The 22,213-nt window shown below is 36.0% G+C and overlaps 1 protein-coding gene across 2 annotated transcripts in view; it reads right to left on the bottom strand.

The window, feature by feature from the left end:
- Window positions 1–22,213, bottom strand: part of Sec23a (SEC23 homolog A, COPII coat complex component) — a 116,017-nt gene that overhangs the window by 34,883 nt on the left and 58,921 nt on the right. Inside the window, exon 20 of one of the 2 annotated variants that reach the window (XM_020169072.2) lies at window positions 11,377–12,779. The exons of the other annotated variant lie outside the window; for it this stretch is intronic. Within the exon in view, the coding sequence (XP_020024661.2) occupies window positions 12,690–12,779 (90 nt within the window). The 3' untranslated portion in view covers window positions 11,377–12,689. Of the gene's footprint in view, window positions 1–11,376; window positions 12,780–22,213 lie in introns of those variants that run through there. 2 annotated transcript variants of the gene reach the window in all.

The raw sequence follows: 22,213 nt of genomic DNA, 5'->3' as shown, positions 1-22,213 counted from the left end.
CACGGTAATAACTACATTTTAATGATGGCCCACAGTGGTAGCAGTGGTAGCACCTGGGAACTTGTTGAAAATGCAAAATCTCAGACTTAGTAGATCGAAATTGTTTTATCATATCCCTCGATGTTCTTATGTATGTTCAAGTTTGACAAGCACTGCTCTGGCTCCTCTCATCTGTTGTTTTACTTCTTCACAAATGTTTCTAAACACACAGAGTACTTAACCTTTCAGCATTTCACAAGGATTTTATGAAGATTAATTTTGAAACTCCTGGAGATTAAGTTATTTTTAAATTGCCCTGAAGAACTCTAAGCCACTAAAGAAAGTGGAATGTGTTCCTTTCTTATTGGAGGTTCTATAATCAGTTGACTTGTCATTTCAAAGTGGTATCTTTACTCATAAATAATCTTTATTCATAAGACATCTCCCAGGTTTGTGCTCTTAGCAAGAGCTCTAGTCCCTATGAAAATGGTTGATTTTATGGATTTCTCTATTGATTCAAAACAAACAGTGCAGTTCCTGGAACAGGTTAAATGTTATATGGAGCAGCACGGTGTAGGTGCTTCTCCCTATTAAGGCAGCTGCTGGCTTCCCCAGCAGAGCAGGCCACATTTCCAACAGGAACAGATTCATTACACCAGATTCCATGATGTAATTTTCTCTGCCTAAGTTCCATGGTTGTTGCAGTTGGGGAAGGAACAGTTCTGTGGACAGTGGTCCATAAAGTTCTGGATCAAAATATTTTGCTCACCAGCAAACACCTGCACTACCAAATGCCCTGACTTCTCACAAGTCAACAGTTACAGTCCTTCAGAATGTGTTGTTGTATAAAATAGATTTAAGTATTTATTCATAAAATCCTGGCCAAAGCTTACTTTGGTAGGTCATATTTGAATCCTTCCAAATTCATTTACATGTTTTCTCTAAAAGTGTAAGTCACTCACAGCATTCAGCAATTTGCTTGTTTAATTTGTCTATTTGTTGCTTCAAATGCAAAAAAAAAAACTTTTGAAATTTATAGAACATGGATATGTGAAAAGATCAATTTTTATCAAGGCTTATGAAATTTGTAGAGGAGAACAGTGGATGGGGTGAATTCAAGTATGATATATTTGATACTTTGTAAGAACTTTTATAAATGCTACAATGTACCCCCAACTAGCACAATTTAAAAAAAGAAATTTGCAGAAAACTGGAAAAGAGTGAATGTAATTATTGTTCATTTCTGTGACCAACCATTAGATATATTTTCCACTTTCATAAAATACACTAAAAACTATTAATCCATGATTTTTCCTTTTTGTGTTTATATACCATGCTTTTCCTTTGCTGACTCTTTCATCTTTCTTGACTTCTCTTTGACAGACCAAATTATGCTTATTGCATCTTTTCCTTTGCTGGTTTGAAAGTTACCCATTTTGGGTTGGAAGTTACATGTCCTGGTTTGGGTCTTTGTTATCACTAACTATTTGGGTGTGAGTATGAGTATGCAAAAATTATTAGCTGTTAGAGGAGGGAAGATTAGAAATAACTTTTTTTTAAAAAAAGGAAGAATGAAACAAATCAAAAAAATTAGATGGCTAAACGGGTACAAAATGACAAATGTAAATAAACTTAAATTTCTAGTTAGAAGAAAAGATTATCAGATTAGATTTCTTAATCTGTTATATGCTGCTTCTAAAAGTTATAATCGAAGCAGAATGAGGGGCTAAGGGCAAGGTTCAAGCCCAGCAAACATGAGGCCCTGAGTCCCAACCTCAGTACTGCCAAAGCAGAATGACATGAAAAGTTTGGAAGTAAATGATTAAAAATTATTAAAAATTAACATCTTGAAAACAAAAAGAAAGCTGGTATCGTTGTATTAATATGATAAAAGACAAAAGGCATTATTTGGGATGGAAAAATCACTATCCAGCCATTTATTTATGATACCAGAAAAAAAAAAGAGTAAAAGCAAAGCAACACATAATATAAAAAGCAAAAGTGAATTACACAGAAGACAATGTTGTGAAAAGCAGAGGAGGCTGGCAGAATGTCTCAAGTGGTAGATTGTCTGCCTAGCAAGGATGATGCCCTGAGTTCAACCCCCAGTACCACAAAAAAAACAAAACGAAAAAGTAGAGGAACTACTTTTAAAAGTGGTTCTTTTAAAAGAAAATCCTAAAATTGACAAAACTTGGCAAGATTAATCAAGAAAGCTATAAAGAAAGTAATCTCAAATAATCAATATTGTTGAACAGGTATGTAACTATAGATAATGCAAAAATTAAACAACACTCTTAAAGAAAACTATCAGCAACTAAATTCCAACAATTTTGAAAACTGCCAAATTCCTAGGAAAAGATAATTTACCAAAATTGACTGAAAAAATAAATAAAAAGCCTAAGCACTTTAAGAAATACTCAAGACACTGAAGAAGAGTAGTTAAAATTCTTCTACCAAGAAACTACTAATCTCAAACTGGTTTGCAGGCAAGTACTATCCAAACTTTCCAAATATTACCATTTACTTATTTTTTCTGTTTCTTTAGACAGAAAAATCCCATCCTCAACTCCAATAGTTTGACTTTATGTAAGTATAATCCATAAGTGAGGAAGAGAAAAATCTGTATTTAATAAGGTAACTTCCCTCTTGCATACCTGTGTTACCAATGAACTGGCTGAGTCTTTTTGATTTACTAGGATGGAAATCACCAGTAGCAAAGAGCAGCTCTTCTAGTGTTGAAAGAAGGAATGTGTGACATGAGTGTTGTATTTGCATCAATGACAGCACAACTTCCAGTTCTGCCGATCACGGGCTTCCTGCTGAATTGCTGAAGTGGTACTCCCCTTCCCATTATGAAGAGAATAGCTGCAGGGCTATCTTCAGTTCACAGTGTTAATCTTAAACTCAGTGTTAATATTGAAAGGTGTGCAGTAATTCCTGCATTTTGTTTCTTGTAATTTTTGATACTTTTCTATTCTTCGACTATGGGATTTATTTTTTCCCTTATTTTCATGGCTACATTTATCTTAGTCTTCTGTGTGTGTAGGACTCCTTCAAGTGTCTTCTGCAGTGTTGATTTAATGGTAATAAATTGTATTTTTATTCATAATGAAAGGTTTTTATTTCTCCTTCAATTATGAATGACAGCTTTGCTGGATAGAGTTATCTAGGTTCACAGTTATTTTCTTCCTGTACTTCGAATACCTCATGCCATGCCCTCTCCTTTTAAGGTTTCTGTTGAGAAATCTGTTTTATTCTGATGCCTTTATAAGTGACATACTGCTTCTTCCTTGCAGTTTTCAATATTCTTTCCTTGTTCTCTGTACTTAATGTTTTAATTATAATATGCTGAGGAAAGGTTCTATTTTCATTGTCTGTTTGAAGTCCTAGAGAGCTTCTGTACCTGGATGAGCAGCTCTTTCTCAAGATTTATGAAGTTTTCTATTATTTATTAATTTATTGGATGTTTTCTATGCCTTTACCTTGCAGCTCTTCTCCTTCTTCAATAATGCATAGGTTTGGACTTTTAATGGAGTCACAGAGTTCTTACATTTCTCATTTGTACTCATTTTTTCCCTTTTTTTCACCTATTCTAATACATCTATCTTGTCTTCAAGCCCTGATATTCTGCCTTCAATTTGATCCACTACTGAGAGCCTTTCTAATGAGATTTTTACTTCACATATTGAGCTTTTCATTTTAGAATTTCAGTCTGGTTCTTTTTTCAGGATTTCTGTTTTATATCCTGTTTTCCTAATTTTGTTCAGTGTTTATATCCTCTTTGAATTAATTCATCTTTTTACACATCTTTTATTTTGTTGATCATTCTTATAATCATGTTTTTTAGTTCGTCTGGGCTTTCTTCCTCTACATTACCCTTAGCGTCAGTTATTGTGCTGTTGTTGACTATTGGGTGTGTCATGTTGCTTTGTTTCTTCATATTTCTTATGTTTCTGTGTTGACATTTATACATTTGAGGCCAAATTTGTTGGTTAGAAGCTTGTATCACCTGTGGCCTGCAGTCAAAATATTATCAGTATTCAGGCAGGACTGTGTAGTATTGAGTTACAGTATAGTTTCTCACCACTGGACTGGAGGATAGCTCCATAGGCAAGCTTTTGCCTACATGTCCAAGACACCAGGCCTGGTCTACAGCACCACTTAGATAGAGAAGTAACTGGTAATCTAACCAATGTACAGTGCAAGGCTATTCAGAATTGGCACAATGAATCCCCTCTTCACAATGAATATATGCTAGTAAAAATGAAAATAAAAACCTACAAAAAGTATTACATGTATATATGATATATACACATATGTACACATATATACCATTTAGGTGTATATATACCATATACACATGTATATATACCATATATAAGTACATACATATATAAATACCATACAAACACCATGGAATATTAGTCATAAAGAATAGCAAAATTATGTCATTTGTGGGAAAATGAATGGAACTGGGGATTGTGCTGAGTGGAAAAAGCCAAATTCAAAAGGCCAAATATCTTATGTTCTCATTCATTTGTGGAATCTATACCTAAAATTATCATGGTAATCATAATAATGGGACATGAATATACATGGGGCACTATCCAGGATGAGGGAGGAGGAAAGGAAAGGATTCTGAAGGATGAAGAGGGTGAAAGTATGGTACATATATACATATGAAACCTATCAAATACCCTTTGAAGAAAGAGGGGAAAGATGGAGAGGAATGAGAATATAATGGAAGGGGTGAATTTGTTCAAAGTACACTGAACACATATATGGAATTATCACGATGAAATCCCCTTGTATTATTAATGTATGATAAATCAAAAATAAAATTAAAATTATAAAAAAGCTCAACATAAAACCAACATTCTCCATGGCATTTAAGTTCTTAACAGCACTTAATGATGCTTAAAGTGTTTAACCTCTGCCCCAAGGCCCTGAAGAGAGCTGCGTACCTCTGTCTGTCTCACATGGGTATTATATTCACTAGATAACAACACATTAAGGCTAGATTTGCTGTTGTTCAGTAAACCAAACAAAGGAGAATGAATGAACAGAAAAGAAAGGAACATTTTAATTTTATAAGATAAACTATAAAATAAGAAAATTAAAAACATCTGTACATGTACTTGGTAAAATACTCAAAATGAATAGAAATCAAGCCCGTAAGAGTACAAATGGGGAAAAAAAAAAAGAGTACAAATGGAATATATGCATGTATAATAGACATGGAAAATGAATCTAAAAATGCCAAGAAAAAGATTACAAAGTGAATAATGTGATTTTTATATTGACTGAAAAAATACCTTCTTCATTTAAGATAAAACCAAGTGTTACTGGGTGCGGTGGTACACATCTGTAATCCAGCACTAGAGAGGCGGAGGCAAGAGAATTACAAGTTCAAGACCAGCCTGGGCTACATAATGAGTTCCAGGCCATCCTGAGATGGAACATCCTGTCTTTAAAAAAAGGAAAAGAAAAAAGTGCTACAGGATTCAATTTGTAACACCTAACAAAGAATGCATTTGCTTAGCCAACAAGTATATGAAAAAAGCTCACTCAGCATCACTAATCATCAGGGAAAGGCTAATCAAAACCAGTGAAATATTACCACATCTCATTCAGAATGGCTGTTATTAAGGAAGTAAAAAATAAATGCTAATGAGGATGCATTGAAAATCACACTCTTAAACACTGCTGGTAGAATGAGAATTAGTATAGCCATTAGTGAAACCATATGGAGGTCCCTCAGAAAACTAAAACTAAATCCACCATATGGTCCAGCAATCCCACTGTTGAGTATATCCCAAGAGAAATGAAATCATTACATCAAAGAAGTACCTGCACTCACCTGTTTATTGCAGTACTATTCACAATAGCCAAGACACAGAAACAACCAAGGAGTCCATCAACAGACGGATTTAAAAATGAGGTATAGATACACCATGGAATATTATTCCATCATAAAAAAGACTGAAATCTTGCTATTTGTGGCAAAATAGTTGGAAATGAAGATTATACTAAGCCAAACACAGAAAAACAAATACTACATGTTTTCTTTACATGTGATTTCAAAGCAGAAGAAAACAGTGATTAATACAGGTTAGAAGGGGTAAATACCAAAACATAGATACATATATAGAGATACAGATAGATATGAGAAATTCTAGCATTCTGGAGCACCATAGGGTGGCTAGTTTAAATAACCACTTACATATTTTGTAAAGAACTGAGAGAGGAATGTGAAGGCTCCAAACAAAGAAACAAGACAGAAGTGCTACTGACTCTGATTTAATCATTATTCATTTTATATATATATATATATATATATATATACATATATATATATATAAATCAGTGTGTCCCACAAATTTGTACAATTATGTTAATTAAAAAGGAAAAAGATAAAATACATTTGCTTTTGTCACTACATAGATAACAAATACACTTAAGGTTAATGTTTAGGTAGAATTAGAGGCCCAACTCCAATGCCACCTTTTCAACTATGTCCTTTGTAACCACTTTTCTAGGGTAAAGCTTGGGTCTGATTTCCAGTATATCATACAAAGTGAGCAGGCTCGGGTATCGAGGGGGTAGGGGGGAGAGAGAGGGGGTGGGGGGTAAGGGAGGGGTGGGGGAAGGGGGGAGAAATGCCCCAAACATTGTATGCACATATGAATAAAAAAAAAAAAAAAGAAACAAAGTGAGCAGGCTGAAGTGCCTGGACTTTATTGTCAGGGCTAAGGGAAGTGGCATGGTCAGATCTGTATTTCAGAAAGAGCACTCTTATGGAAGGCAGAAAGTGAATTGGAGAGGGATGGAGAAAGGGCTGAGGAAAGCAGACTGGTTCTATCTCACCAAACCAGATAGGGTGTGAGGAAGGTTGAACAGCAGTAAGATGGAGAACAGTAAACAGACTTAAGAGTTATTAGAGGTAGAGCTTACTTACTGAAGATGTTGAGAAGAGTTAAGAGTGGATTCTGGTTTGAACTACAAGAACATTCATTAGGTGCAGTCTCTGAGTAGGAGAATATGAAAGGGAAATGGATAGAGAAATGTCAGCTCAGCTTTAGAATCGGCCAATAAAAGAAATATTTATGGAAAGGAAAGGATACCTAGGGGTGAAGAGGATGGAAGTATGCTGCATATACGCATATGAAGACAGCATAATGAAAACCACCAGTATTGAAAATCAGGGGAGACAAAGTAATCTACATGTTTAATGCAATTCCCATCAAAATTCCAATGACATTCATTAAAGAGATTGAAAAATCTACTGTGAAATTTATATGGAAACACAAGAGGCCACGAATAGCCAAGGCAATACTCAGTCAAAAGAACAATGCAGGAGGTATCACAATACCTGACTTCAAACTATATTACAAAGCAATAACAATAAAAACAGCATGGTACTGGCACAAAAACAGACATGAAGACCAGTGGAACAGAATAGAGGATCCAGATATGAAGCCACACAACTATGAGCAACTTATCTTTGATAAAGGAGCTAAAAATATACGATGGAGAAATAGCAGCCTCTTCAACAAAAACTGCTGGGAAAACTGGTTAGCAGTCTGCAAAAAACTGAAACTAGATCCATGTATATCACCCTATACCAAGATTAACTCAAAATGGATCAAGGATCTTAATATCAGACCCCAAACTCTTAAGTTGATACAAGAAAGAGTAGGAAATACTCTGGAGTTAGTAGGTATAGGTAAGAACTTTCTCAATGAAACCCCAGCAGCACAGCAACTAAGAGATAGCATAGATAAATGGGACCTCATAAAACTAAAAAGCTTCTGTTCATCAAAAGAAATGGTCTCTAAACTGAAGAGAACACCCACAGAGTGGGAGAAAATATTTGCCAATTATACATCAGACAAAGGACTGATAACCAGAATATACAGGGAACTTAAAAAACTAAATTCTCCCAAAACTAATGAACCAATAAAGAAATGGGCACGTGAACTAAACAGAACTTTCTCAAAAGAAGAAATTCAAATGGCCAGAAAACACATGAAAAAATGCTCACCATCTCTAGCAATAAAGGAAATGCAAATTAAAACCACACTAAGATTCCACCTCACCCCTGTTAGAATAGCCATCATCAGCAACACCAACAACAACAGATGTTGGCGAGGATGCGGGGAAAAAGGAACCCTCTTACACTGTTGGTGGGAATGTAGACTAGTACAACCACTCTGGAAAAAAATTTGGAGGCTACTTAAAAAGCTAGACATCGATCTACCATTTGATCCAGCAATACCACTCTTGGGGATATACCCAAAAGACTGTTACTCCAGAGGCACCTGCACATCCATGTTTATTGCGGCACTATTCACAATAGCCAAGTTATGGAAACAGCCAAGATGCCCCACCACTGACGAATGGATTAAGAAAATGTGGTATCTATACACAATGGAATTTTATGCAGCCATGAAGAAGAACGAAATGTTATCATTCGCTGGTAAATGGATGGAATTGGAGAACATCATTCTGAGTGAGGTTAGCCTGGCCCAAAAGACCAAAAATCGTATGTTCTCCCTCATATGTGGACATTAGATCAAGGGCAAACACAACAATGGGATTGGACTATGAGCACATGATAAAAGCGAGAGCACACAAGGGAGGGGTGAGGATAGGTAAGACACCTAAAAAACTAGCTAGCATTTGTTGCCCTTAATGCAGAGAAACTAAAGCAGACACCTTAAAGCAACTGAGGCCAATAGGAAAAGGGGACCAGGAACTAGAGAAAAGGTTATATCAAAAAGAATTAACCTAGAAGGTAACACCCACGCACAGGAAATCAATGTGAGTCAATGCCCTGTATAGCTATCCTTATCTCAACCAGCAAAACCCCTTGTTCCTTCCTATTATTGCTTATACTCTCTCTACAACAAAATTAGAGATAAGAGCAAAATAGTTTCTGCTGGGTATTGAGGGGGGTAGCGGGAGGGGGTGGAGTGGGTGGTAAGGGAGGGGGTGGGGGCAGGGGGGAGAAATGAACCAAGCCTTGTATGCACATATGAATAATAAAAGAAAAATGAAAAAAAAAAAAAGAAAATCAGGGGAGAAAGAAGAATAAAATGGAAATGTAATGGAGGTGGTGAACTTGTTCAAGGTACACTGTGCACATAAATGGAATTATCACTGTGAAATCCCCTCATATTAATAATGTATGCTAAATCAAAAAATAAATTTAAAAAAGTATCCATCCTGTCATATGCATCTGTAATCCTAGCATTCACAAGACAAAGACAAGAGGATTGTGAGTCTGAAGCTAGCCTGAACTACATAGCAAGACTGTCTCAAACAAACATATTTATCCTGTTACACCAAAATACAAGTATGCAGAGATGAGGTCTAAGGTCTTTTGTTTTGTTTTGGTGGTACTGGACTGGGATTTGAACACAGGGCATTATGCTTGCTAGGCAAGCACTCTACCGCTTGAGCCATACCCCCAGCACTAAGGTCATTTTTAAAAATAAGGCTAATAGAAGTAGAGGTTCAAGAATAAACTCCAAAATAGTTCTGGGTAATACACCAAGGTCTCTCAGTGCTGTTGGTAATTAAGCAAACATTTTTTTGTCTCTCTTAAGTTGACTAAAAGGGTGCTATAGTCTGGATGTTTGGGCCCCTCCAAAATTTATGTTGACACTTAATCTCTAATGTGTATTAAGAGGTGAGGTTTTTAGGTTTAGGCGTAAGGTCTCTGCCCTCACAAATGGGATTTGTGGTCTTACAAGAGGCCTGAGAAGTTGGTTAACCCTGCCCCTTCCTTCCTTCTGCCATAAGGACACTGTAAAAAGGTGTCATCTATGAAGCAAAGAGCCCTCACCAGACCCCCACTTTATTGACATCTTGATTTTAAATTCCCAGCACCCAGAACTGTAAGAAATTAATTTCTGTTTATATAAATTACCAGCCTAAGGTATTTTGTTGTAGCAGTCCAAATAAACTAAGATAAAAGATTAAACATTTTTAACAGTGTATTTAAATGGCTAGTGATTTACTAATAGCTAAATTATATACAAAAGAATGACCTAAGGTAACTTCTTTTAAATGGTTCATTAAAAAGGTATGGTGATATATTTGTTCATCCATTAACCATTAAATCATAAATACTTTAGCTCTTTCTACTGTAATTGATTTAGAAGTGAAGGACAGTTTAGGGGTACCAGGTGGTTACCACAAGAAACAACAGCATTCTTAAAGGATATAAGGAACCAAGCAAACTAAACAGGTATCCTCATCACAGGGTCCTTAAGTTTTGCTTACAGCAAAAAAAATCATTCGAGGTGATAAAAATGCTCTAAAATTTATTATGATAACAGTTACAGACCCCATGACTTGTACACTTTAAATGACTGAATTACAAGTGTGAATTATATCTCAACAAATTCTTTCTTTTTAAAATAACTTCTTAATCCTAAATGTCCTTTTTATGTGGTGTGTGGGGTGTGTGTAATGAATATTACTCAGCCAAAGAATTACATCCTGTCATTTGGAGCAGTATGGAAGGAACTGGAGGACATTACAGTAAGCCCGCCTTACTTGTGGATTTATTACATGCAGTTTTGATCAAATGCAGTAAGAAAAAAAAATTTTTTAATACAAGTAAATTTCAAAATAAAAAATGTTAAATTCCTGTGTGCTTATTACACAGCTCAGCTGATGTGGAGAAGCTCAGTCAGTCCTGTGTTATCATCAGCTGTATTTACATCATTATCTGCTGAGTATGTCCCAGTCCTGAATTTTGTGAAATATGCCTCCAAAAAAGCAAAGGCACCCCAAAAGCAAAGTAAAAGTTAATGTGCTTAATTTAAGTGATAAAGTAAAAACTCTAGATTAGTTGAAAGGCAGCCTGTCATTGGTGGAGGTTGGACATCACTATGGGAAAAATGAATCAAACATCCACAGTACAGCACTGAAGCCTGCACATTCTGAGCACTCACGGTTTTCCTCAGCGCTGGTCCCCTCGAAACCATATACATATAGATACCAAGGATATACTGTATTTTAAGTGCAATAAGCCAGGCAAGGAAGATAAATACCACAGGTTCTCAACCATATGTGGAAACTTAAAAGTTACTTCACAGGAGTACAGCAGCACAGTGGTCACTAGAGGTTGGGAAGGCAGGGAGAAAGGAAGGTCAGACAACAGGGTCCAAACACATTTGGATAGGAGAAATATTCTAGTGTCCTATAGCACATAGGGTGACCATAGTTTATAGCAAGTTATATATTTCATAAGGGAGAAGATAAGAGTTTAAAGGTACCCAACATAAAGAAATAATTAATGCTTAAGGTGGTAAAAATGCTTATTAACCTAATTTGAATATCACACTACACCCCATAAATGTGTGTTTCAAAACAATCAGGAAAACAGAGAAAAGTACATTTTATTGGCATTTTGGCCCAGCACAGTTCAATTCAAATAATATAGAACAAAGCAATTTATTTAAGACAGTTGATATAACATATAAACAATTATATAGGTTTCTGTCTCACCTTCATGTGATTGTGTTCATGCAAGTACAATCATCAAAACTGTCTTTCAAGCATCTATCAGAGCACCACTTTCACTTGTAGTACTTAATATGTAAATTTCATCATGGAAACTTATCTGGCTTTAGCAATGTAAACATATTTGCTACAAGTAAACTTTAAAAGATAAATGTAAATGATACCAATGAATAAATCAAAACAGAACTGAGTATTACATGACATAATTAAACATTATATAATACTGTTTCAGTAAGAACCCCAACTTCATAAATTTCACAAAAAGGAAGCAGAAACAAAAACTAATGTGTAAACTCCCAAAATAATGCTAAAGTACTGAAGGATATAAAATTCATCTAAATAAAAAGGGAAACAACAAAATGATGTAATAAACACCAAAATTGGGTTAGTAGTTTCAACACTCATTTTGCTGCAAAGGATTTCTTCCACTCACTCTGACAAAATGCTTTCTTTTCTATCTCTCTTTTTTTAAAACAAAAAAAAAATTTACTGTGGTTAAATCACATGAGCTGGGTACTCTGTGGAATTTCACATTTATTGTCAGTTGTGGGGTTGTTACCTAGCCCCTCCAAATTTTTCATCTCTATACAATTTTTCCAAAAAACCAAAAGTATTAAATTACCTTCATGAAACTGCCATTATAAAGTCTGATAATTCCTAAACAAGTCAAAAATTAAACCTGCCTTACCAGAATAAGTACAGAAAAAGTGTACACATGTAAGTGCTTGAAAAATCATAGAAAAACTTTCAATGAATAAGCAAAAATGTTCACATTTATCATTACTATTGATTTGTTCCTTTCTGGCTAAAATAAGTTTTTAAAAGGTCAGCAAGGACATTCAGTGCCACTTTGGATTTGTCTGCAATATACAAGTAAGTTATATCTGTGGCAGACTCTATTTTTGCTCTTAAACATAATTAAGTTATAAAGACCTCAAATCTGTATACCAGTTATAATACTGTGCTTGCAAAACAAATTTGTTCTCACTGCTCTCATTATATTCCAGCTTAATCTACAAAGGTGAACATTTTTCCATACATTGTCTTAAACCACACTGGTACAAAAAGTCTAGAAAGGTATTTCTGTTGGTTTACACAGATAAACTGAAAAAGAAAAAAACAAAATTGAAGTATTATTTCATCTTCAGTGTTTTAACAAATTTATCATGTCAAGCAGCACTTGACACAGCAAGTTTCTTCAAATGATCCATAAACACTTGTAAACTAACATCATCGGTGAGAATAGGTGCTCCAGACTCCTAGAGAAAAAGAGAGGTATTTGCTATAATTAAAACACAGAGTGATAACTTGGACTGTGTAAGCAACATATAGGAAAATCTGAAGATTAGGTAAGGAAATAATTTTAAGTAGAATAAAGTCTATGTTCCCGGATCCTGAGAGAGAACTCAACCTGAAATCCTTAGAATTCCCCAAGTAACAGGACTGCCTTCATTATTCACAAGCTGCTCCCATCATATTTGAGCTTCTGCTAGGAGATGAAATGTCTGATCCTCCGAAGGATGTAAGTAGAGGGGTTGGGGCTTTAAGAGAGCCTGACTGTCAGACTCCTTTTCTCCCTGGCATTTTAGCAGAAATGCCAGCTGGAAGGAAGGTTAAATAACCTATGTTTACCAAGTGTTCTAGTCAGTTTAATTGATTTCTGTGGGGTTTAAGTAATTAACAAGAATTAAGAAAAATTCCTAATATCCATTTTAATCAAATGCATTGACAAAATGACTTTATCAACCAATACATCAACAATGAAATTTTACTGTAGCAGGAGAAAATATTTCTAGATTTTATATTGAAATTTTTCAGTTTTCTTCTGACTCAAGTTCCATTTATTAATAAATGGAAAAGGTCTAAAAACAAGGAAATGAAGCAATTTTTAGAGATCAGCAAGTTAGTAGTAAATGTGAAATGAGAATTTGCAGCTCCTGTGGGTCTAGTCTGGCATAGCTACAAAATGCCATAGCCTCTTCTGAATAAAGGCAAATCACATGTTAATTTATAAGAACTAGAAAACCTTGGTGAAGAAGGGGGACAAAAGTGCTGGGATTAAAGGAATAATAGTGTTCCTGGGCTCAAAAATTCTGGCTCTGCCACTTACTACTCATGTGACTTTAAGGATTACTAAAACTATGTCCTAGCTTCTGCATCTGTAGTTAAATAATGTAAAGCAAACAGAACACCTGGCACAAACAACATAGTTTGGCTATTTTCACTATTACTCCTTTTGAAAAATCTAGTATTTGTAACACTAAAATATTTTTCCTTTATCTACATGAATAGCTATCACATAGGGCTAGTGTCATGGCTCATGTAGTAGAGTGCCTACATAGCAAGCATGAAACCCTAAATTCAAACCCTCATACTGCTATAAATACAGCAGGTTTCAAAAATGTGACCTAACAATAACCAGGTAGTGCTTGCTTCCTATAACTGAAACTAATTTTTTTCATTTCACATGTCTTCCATCTCAATTCACCCAGTACCTATTTCTAGTTAAGACAAAATAGATACGGATTTGCCTAATTTACATATTACAGAGATCTTATTTGAAACTAAAAATACTAATGCTCAATTCAATTTTATAAAAAACTGGCAATTAGTTTATTTTGATTTATCAAATGGAGCTTTTTTCTTTTTAAGATCTATCCAGGCTTAGACAGAAAGGCCTGAACTTTAAATCTGTTAGCATATGAAGCTCTGTACCAGTGAGACCGCTAACTCTGTCACAGAAGCAGTGTTGCAGTGGTGCCCTCTTCAGGCCATTCATAGGTAAGACTTACCACTGGGTTCTGACAAAAAGAAAACTAAGGTATTAGATTCCATCAATTTTTAGTAGACTGTCGGGCTACTGAGTTAATTCCCTAAATTCCAATCATTAAATTAACTTAATAATTAAAATTCAGAACCTGGAGTCAGACAGGCCTGGGTTAAAAATACGGTCCTACCAGTTTAGCTATATCATCTTGGGTAAATTAACCTACATAGCCTCTTCTAAAAAATAAGGTGAACTATACATACGTCATGTAAGTTTTTAACAATTAAATTAAATGAGTGTATAAGAGAATTCCAAGATGGCGGCGTGCCTCCTATAGTGAAATCTTGGAGAGATGCTGGAGACACACGTTGCAGGCAAAACAACCAAGAAGAGGCAAAACTTTGACCCCTCCACACCTCCAGGCGGTGCAGAGAATCTCCACTTCATGTTAAACAGAGAAACCAGGAGGGCCCCTGGGCCACCAGTTGCCCATGCCCAGATGGCTTGGGAAGACACAGACAAGGTAAGCTAAGCGGTACCACGGTAATCTCACAGACAACATTGGGCTAGAACAGCATAGCCACCTGGACAGACCTACCTCCACCCGGGGAAATAAGAGAAACTGAGTAATAAGCAATAAGAACAAAAAGACACGTTGCAAAGAGGGTGGGGCACCCTGAGCTCCGAAGAGTGGGGGAGGGGAATCCTTCTCAGAACTGTAAATAAACAACCAGGGCCTGGCCAGAGATGCACCAGCAGGAGCGGGGGTGTGTGCCCAGCAATCAAGAGCAGGAAAGCTTGTAAAAGCGGCAGTGGGAGGAAAACTCCACAGGAGAGGGGGGAAGACCCACTTCCCACGTGAGCTGTAAACAAACACACAGGCCTGAGAAAAGCGGGTGCAGTTGTCACCTCCGCCAATGTGCTTGGAAAGGGGAAAGCTTGTAGCAGTGGAGGTCGTGCCCAGGAGAACTCTAAGTAAACAAAGCCTGCGGGCCAGGTGAGTGTTAAGCTCACCCCAGAGATCTACATAAATAACGCCTCCAGCAACAGCAGGCTGACAGCAGTGGATAGGCAAGAAACAGCCGCAGATAGCCATTCACAAACTGTCTCCAGACTCTTTTTTTTCTCTTTTCCTACCTTTGATGAGAAAACAACCGAACTACACCTGCATGCTGAAAAACTTACTGAAACTGTATTTCATTTGAACTTGGGACACTTTGTGGAGTTTTTTTGTGTGTGTGTGTGCAGTTTTGTTCTACTTTATGTGTCCCCTTTGATGAGACAACTACAGAACAACATCTGAGGCACCATCTCCAGGACTGGAGGCTGACACGGACACCAAAATTATTAAGACTGAAACTTCATTGCATTTGAACTTGGAGGTTTTTTTTTTAATTTTCTCTTTTTCATTTGTTTTATTTTATTTTAATATACATATTTTTTCTTTCATTTACTTACTTATTTTTATTCTTATCTTTATTCTTTTTATTTTTTATTTTCAATCCTCTCTGTCTCTCTAATGCCTGTTCCGCTTACTGTTGATTAGTACACTAACACTCCCTATTTATATCTTAGAAACTTTTTTTGTTCTTTGTTTTGTTTTTTTCTACTTGTTTGTTTCTTTTTCCCTTTTTCTTTCACTTCTTTGCTTTCCATCTCCTCTCACTCTTCCATTCTAAATGTCACCATTGTTATTATTACAAGCTAAAAAATACTTAACTGCACACAGTACAGGGACAGTAACAACACCAAGGACAATGACAGGAAGACAGAAAAAACAGGGAAACCAGTTTCCCCACAGCAAAAAATTAGTACAGGAACCAGAGGGGAATGAAGAGAACAGAAACTCAGATCCAGACTCCAACAAAATGAAGATAAACTATGCCAAAGGACCCAATGAAGCCCACAAGAATAATTTAAAAGAAGACATACTACAAGTACTCAATGAGAATTTTATAGAGATGATACTGGATAGGGTCAACCAAAATGTACAGGAGACACTCAAGAAATTCCAAGACAAAAAAAATAGAGAATTTGAAAAAGGAAAAGAAGAAATAAAGGAAACCATACAACCACTGTACAAACACCAAAGTGAAACAGAGAACACAATTAATAAACAGATAAATGAACTCAGAACAAAAATAGACAACATTAAAGAGGAAACCACCCAGGATATGGAAAACCTCAGAAAAAAAGAACAAAACAGAGCTACAAAACAAAATGGAAGGCCAATCCAGCAGAATAGAACAAACAGAAGACAGAATCTCAGAACTCGAAGATGAAATGGTAATTAAAGGAAAAACCAAAGAACTATTAATTAAACAACTCAAGACATACGGAAAAAAAATGCAAGAACTCACTGACTCCATCAAAAGACCAAACTTGACAATCATGGGCATCTAAGAAGGAGAACAGGTGCAACCGGAGGGAATGCATAATATATTCAACAAAATAATAACAGAAAATTTCCCAAATTCAGATAAAGATATTCACATACAGATACAAGAGGCCTCCAGGACAACAAACAGACCAGATCAAAATAGAACTACCCCACGACATATCATCATTAAAACAACAAGTTCAGAAACTAGGGAAAGAATATTGAAGGCTGTAAGAGAGAAAAAACAAATAACACACAAAGGTAAACCCATCAAAATCACAGCAGACTCCTCAACAGAAACATTAAAAGCAAGAAGGGCATGGGGTGAGATCTTCCAGGCACTAAATGAAAATAACTTCAACCCCAGGATACTCTACCCAGCAAAACTATCATTCAAAATAGATGGAGCAATAAAAGTCTTCCATGATAAGCAGAAACTAAAACAATATGTGACCACAAAGCCACCACTACAAAAGATTCTTCAAGGGATTCTGCACACAGAAAGTGAAACCCAACTTAACCATGAAACCACAGGAAAAAAAAAGCATGAAAGTAGAGAATAACCTCAACTTAGGTACACACAATCAAACCTTCAAACAACTAAGATAACTAAATGGCAGGAATCACAACATACCTATCAGTACTAACACTTAATGTTAACGGACTTAAATTACCCATCAAAAGGCACCGCTTGACGAAATGGATTAAAAAGGAAGATCCAACAATTTGTTGCTTACAGGAGACCCATTCACCAACAGAAATAAGCATAGGCTTAGGATGAAAAGCTGGAAGAAGATTTACCAAGCCAATGGCCCCCAAAAACAGGCAGGAGCAGCAATACATTTCTGGCAAAGTAGACTTCAAACCTACATTGATCAAATGAGATAAACAAGTACATTCCACACTAATAAAAGGGGAAATAGACCAAAAGGAAGTAATAATTATCAACCTGTACGCACCCAAAGTCAACACACCCAATTTCATCAAACATACCCTGAAAGACCTAAAAGAATATATTAACTTCAACAAAGTGGTTGTGGGAGACTTTAACACCCCATTATCATCAATAGATAGGTCATCCAAACAAAAAATCAATAAAGAAATCCTACATCTAAAACATACAATAGACCAAATAGAACTACTTGATGTCTACAGAACATTTCATCCAACTTCTACTCAATATACATTCTTCTCAGCAGACCATGGAACCTTCTCCAAAATAGATCATATCCTAGGGCACAAACCAAGCCTCAGCAAATATAAGAAAATAGAAATTATACCATGCATACTACCTGATCACTATGCAGTAAAACTAGAACTCAACAACAAAAGTAAAGACAAAAAAACATGCAAACAGCTGGAAACTAAATAACTCATTACTTAATGAACAATGGATCATCGATGAAATAAAAGAAGAAATTAAAAAGTTCCTGAAAGTCAATGAAAATGAAAACACAACCTACCGGAACCTATGGGACACAACAAAGGCAGTCCTGAGAGGAAAGTTTATAGAGATGAGTGCATATATTAAAAAGACTGAAAGATCCCAAATCAACGGCCTAATGATACATCTCAAACTCCTAGAAAAACAAGAACAAGCAAATCCCAAAACAAATAGAAGGAGAGAAATAATAAAAATAAGAGCTGAAATCAATGAAATAGAAACCAAAAAAACCATACAAAGAATTAATGAAACAAAAAGTTGGTTCTTTGAAAAAATAAACAAGATCGACAGACGCCGGGCAAACCTGACTAAAATGAGGAGAGAAAAAACCCAAATTAGTAGCATCAGGAATGCAAAAGGGGAGATAACAACAAACACCATGGAAGTCCAGGAAATCATCAGAGACTACTTCGAGAACCTATATGCAAATAAATTTGAAAATCTTAAAGAAATGGACAGATTTCTAGATACATATGATCATCCAAAACTGAACCAAGAGGATATTAATCACCTGAATAGATCTATAACACAAAATGAAATTGAAGCAGCAATCAAGAGTCTCCCCAAAAAGAAAAGTGCAGGACCTGATGGATTCTCTGAATTCTATCAGACCTTTAAGGAAGAACTGATACCAACCCTCCTTAAACTGTTCCACGAAATAGAACGGGAAGAAAAACTGCCTAACACATTTTATGAAGCCAGTATTACACTTATCCAAAACCAGGCAAAGACACCTCCAAAAAGGAGAACTATAGGCCAGTCTCTTTAATGAACATTGATGCAAAAATCCCCAACAAAATAATGGAAAACCAAATTCAACAACACATCAAAAAGATTATTCACCACAACCAAGTAGGCTTCATCCCAGGAATGCAGGGGTGGTTCAACATACGAAAATCAATAAATGTAATAAACCACATTAACAGAAGCAAAGACAAAAACCACTTGATCATCTCAATAGATGCAGAAAAAGCCTTTGATAAGATCCAACATCATTTCATGATAAAAGCTCCAAGAAAACTAGGAACAGAAGGAAAGTACCTCAACATTATAAAAGCTATATATGACAAACCTACAGCAAGCATTATACTTAATGGAGAAAAACAGAAACCATTCCCTCTAAAGTCAGGAACCAGACAAGGATGCTCACTGTCTCCACTCCTATTCAACATAGTACTGGAATTCCTAGCCACAACAATTAGGCAAGAAGAAGGAATAAAAGGAATACAAATAGGTAAAGAAACTGTCAAAATATCCCTGTTTGCAGACGACATGATCCTATACCTTAAAGACCCAAAAAACTCCTCAGAAGCTTCTAGACATCATCAATAGCTACAGCAAGGCAGCAGGATATAAAATCAACATAGAAAAATCATTAGCATTTCTATACACTAATACTGAGCAAACTGGAAAAGAATGTATAGAAACAATCCTATTTACAATAACCTCAAAAAAAATCAAATACCTGGGTGTAAACCTAACAAAAGATGTGAACGACCTCTACAAGGAAAACTATTAACTTCTGAAGAAAGTGACTGAGGAAGACTTTAGAAAGTGGAGAGATCTCCCATGCTCATGGATTGGTAGAATCAACATAGTAAAAATGTCTATACTCCCACAAGTAATCTACATGCTTAACGCAATTCCCATCAAAATTCCAATGACATTCATTAAAGAGATTGAAAAATCTACCGTGAAATTTATATGGAAACACAGGAGGCCATGAATAGCCAAGGCAATACTCACTCAAAAGAACAATGCTGGAGGTATCACGATACCCAACTTCAAACTATATTACAAAGCAATAAAAATAAAAACAGCATGGTACTGGCACAAAAACAGACATGAAGACCAGTGGAACCAAATAGAAGACCCAGATATGAAGCCACACAACTATAACCAACTTGTCTTTGACAAAGGAGCTAAAAATATACGGTGGAGAAATAGCAGCCTCTTCAACAAAAACTGCTGGGAAAACTGGTTAGAAGTCTGCAAAAAACTGAAACTAGATCCATGTATATCACCCTATGCCAAGATTAACTCAAAATGGATCAAGGATCTTAATATCAGACCACAAACTCTAAAGTTGATACAAGAAAGAGTAGGAAATACTCTGGAATTAGTAGGTATAGGTAAGAACTTTCTCAATGAAACCCCAGCAGCACAGCAACTAAGAGATAGCATAGATAAATGGGACTTCATAAAACTAAAAAGCTTCTGTTCATCAAAAGAAATGGTCTCTAAACTGAACAGAACACCCACAGAGTGGGAGGAAATATTTGCCAGCTACACATCAGACAAAGGACTGATAACCAGAATATATAGGGAACTTAAAAAACTAAATTCTCCCAAAACTAATGAACCAATAAAGAAATGGGCAAGGGAACTAAACAGAACTTTCTCAAAAGAAGAAATTCAAATGGCCAAAAACACATGAAAAAAGCTTACCATCTCTAGCAATAAAGGAAATGCAAATTAAAACCACACTAAGATTCCACCTCACCCCTGTTAGAATAGCCATCATTATTAGCAACACCACCAACAACAGGTGTTGGTGAGGATGGGGGGAAAAAGGAACCCTCTTACACTGCTGGTGGGAATGTAAACTAGTACAACCACTCTAGAAAAAAATTTGGAGGCTACTTAAAAAGCTAGACATCGATCTACCATTTGATCCAGCAATACCACTCTTGGGGATATACCCAAAAGACTGTGACACAGGTTACTTCAGAAGCACCTGCACACCCATGTTTATTGCGGCACTTTTCACAATAGCCAAGTTATGGAAACAGCCAAGATGCCCCGCCACTGACGAATGGATTAAGAAAATGTGGTATCTATACACAATGGAATTTTATGCAGCCATGAAGAAGAACGAAATGTTATCATTCGCTGGTAAATGGATGGAATTGGAGAACATCATTCTGAGTGAGGTCAGCCTGGCCCAAAAGACCAAAAATCATATGTTCTCCCTCATATGTGGACATTAGATCAAGGGCAAACATAACAAGGGGATTGGACTTTGAGCACATGATAAAAGCAAGAGTACACAAGGGAGGCGTGAGGATAGGTAAGACACCTAAAAAATTAGCTATCATTTGTTGCCCTTAACGCAGAGAAACTAAAGCAGATACCTTAAAAGCAACTGAGGCTAATAGGAAAAGGGGACCAGGAACTAGAGAAAAGGTTATATCAAAAAGAATTAACCTAGAAGGTAACACACACCCACAGGAAATTAACGTGAGTTAACTCCCTGTATAGCTATCCTTATCTCAACTAGCAAAAACCCTTGTTCCTTCCTATTATTGCTTATACTCTCTCTTCAACAAAATTAGAGATAAGGGCAAAATCATTTCTGCCGGGTATTGAGGGGGTCAGGGGGAGAGGGAGGGGGCGGAGTGGGTGGTAAGGGAGGGGGTGGGGGCAGGGGGGAGAAATGACCCAAGCGTTGTATGCACATATGAATAATAAAACAATAAAAAAATCAGAGTTTCCAAAAAAATAAAATAAAATAAATGAGTGTATAAAAAAAACTTATTGCGACTAAAGTAGTACAAATTCAACTTATTAGTTATTATGACAATAAAAATATTAACAAGTCAAGAATTTAGTGGTCTTGTTTATGCCTTTAGTGCCCTACTTCCAGGCAGTAATAATTAAATTTCAAAGTTTAATATAGGTTCTCTTTCCTATGTTAAATATGTTTAGGAGAGACTTATTTTTCCCAGTGAAAACTAATAGCTAAGATTCCTAGAATATTCCCTATCAAGCATGTGTTGTTATTAAACCCTATAGACAAGGAAATAGAGGCAAAGAAGTAACTTGTAGAGTTGCATAGTCAACTACCAACCCAGGATGTTTCTGTTTTCCAACCTGACAAGTTCTTTCCTTTATAAGCCTCCTTATGCTATAATTTACATTCAGAAAAGAAAACAGAAAGAAGTCATCATTTCCATAAATTATTTAATCCCATGAAGTAACACACTTTTTTAAATGCAAAGTGATGTTTTATTTGCTCTACATATTGTGGCTATTTTTTAAACTGAATTATGTGAATGATAATGATTATCTGGAAAGGAAGAGGAGCTACCACTACTTTTTT

Source organism: Castor canadensis, chromosome 3, assembly GCF_047511655.1.
Source record: "Castor canadensis chromosome 3, mCasCan1.hap1v2, whole genome shotgun sequence".
Lineage (NCBI taxonomy): Eukaryota > Metazoa > Chordata > Mammalia > Rodentia > Castoridae > Castor > Castor canadensis.
This window is presented reverse-complemented; position numbering and strand designations above follow the sequence as displayed.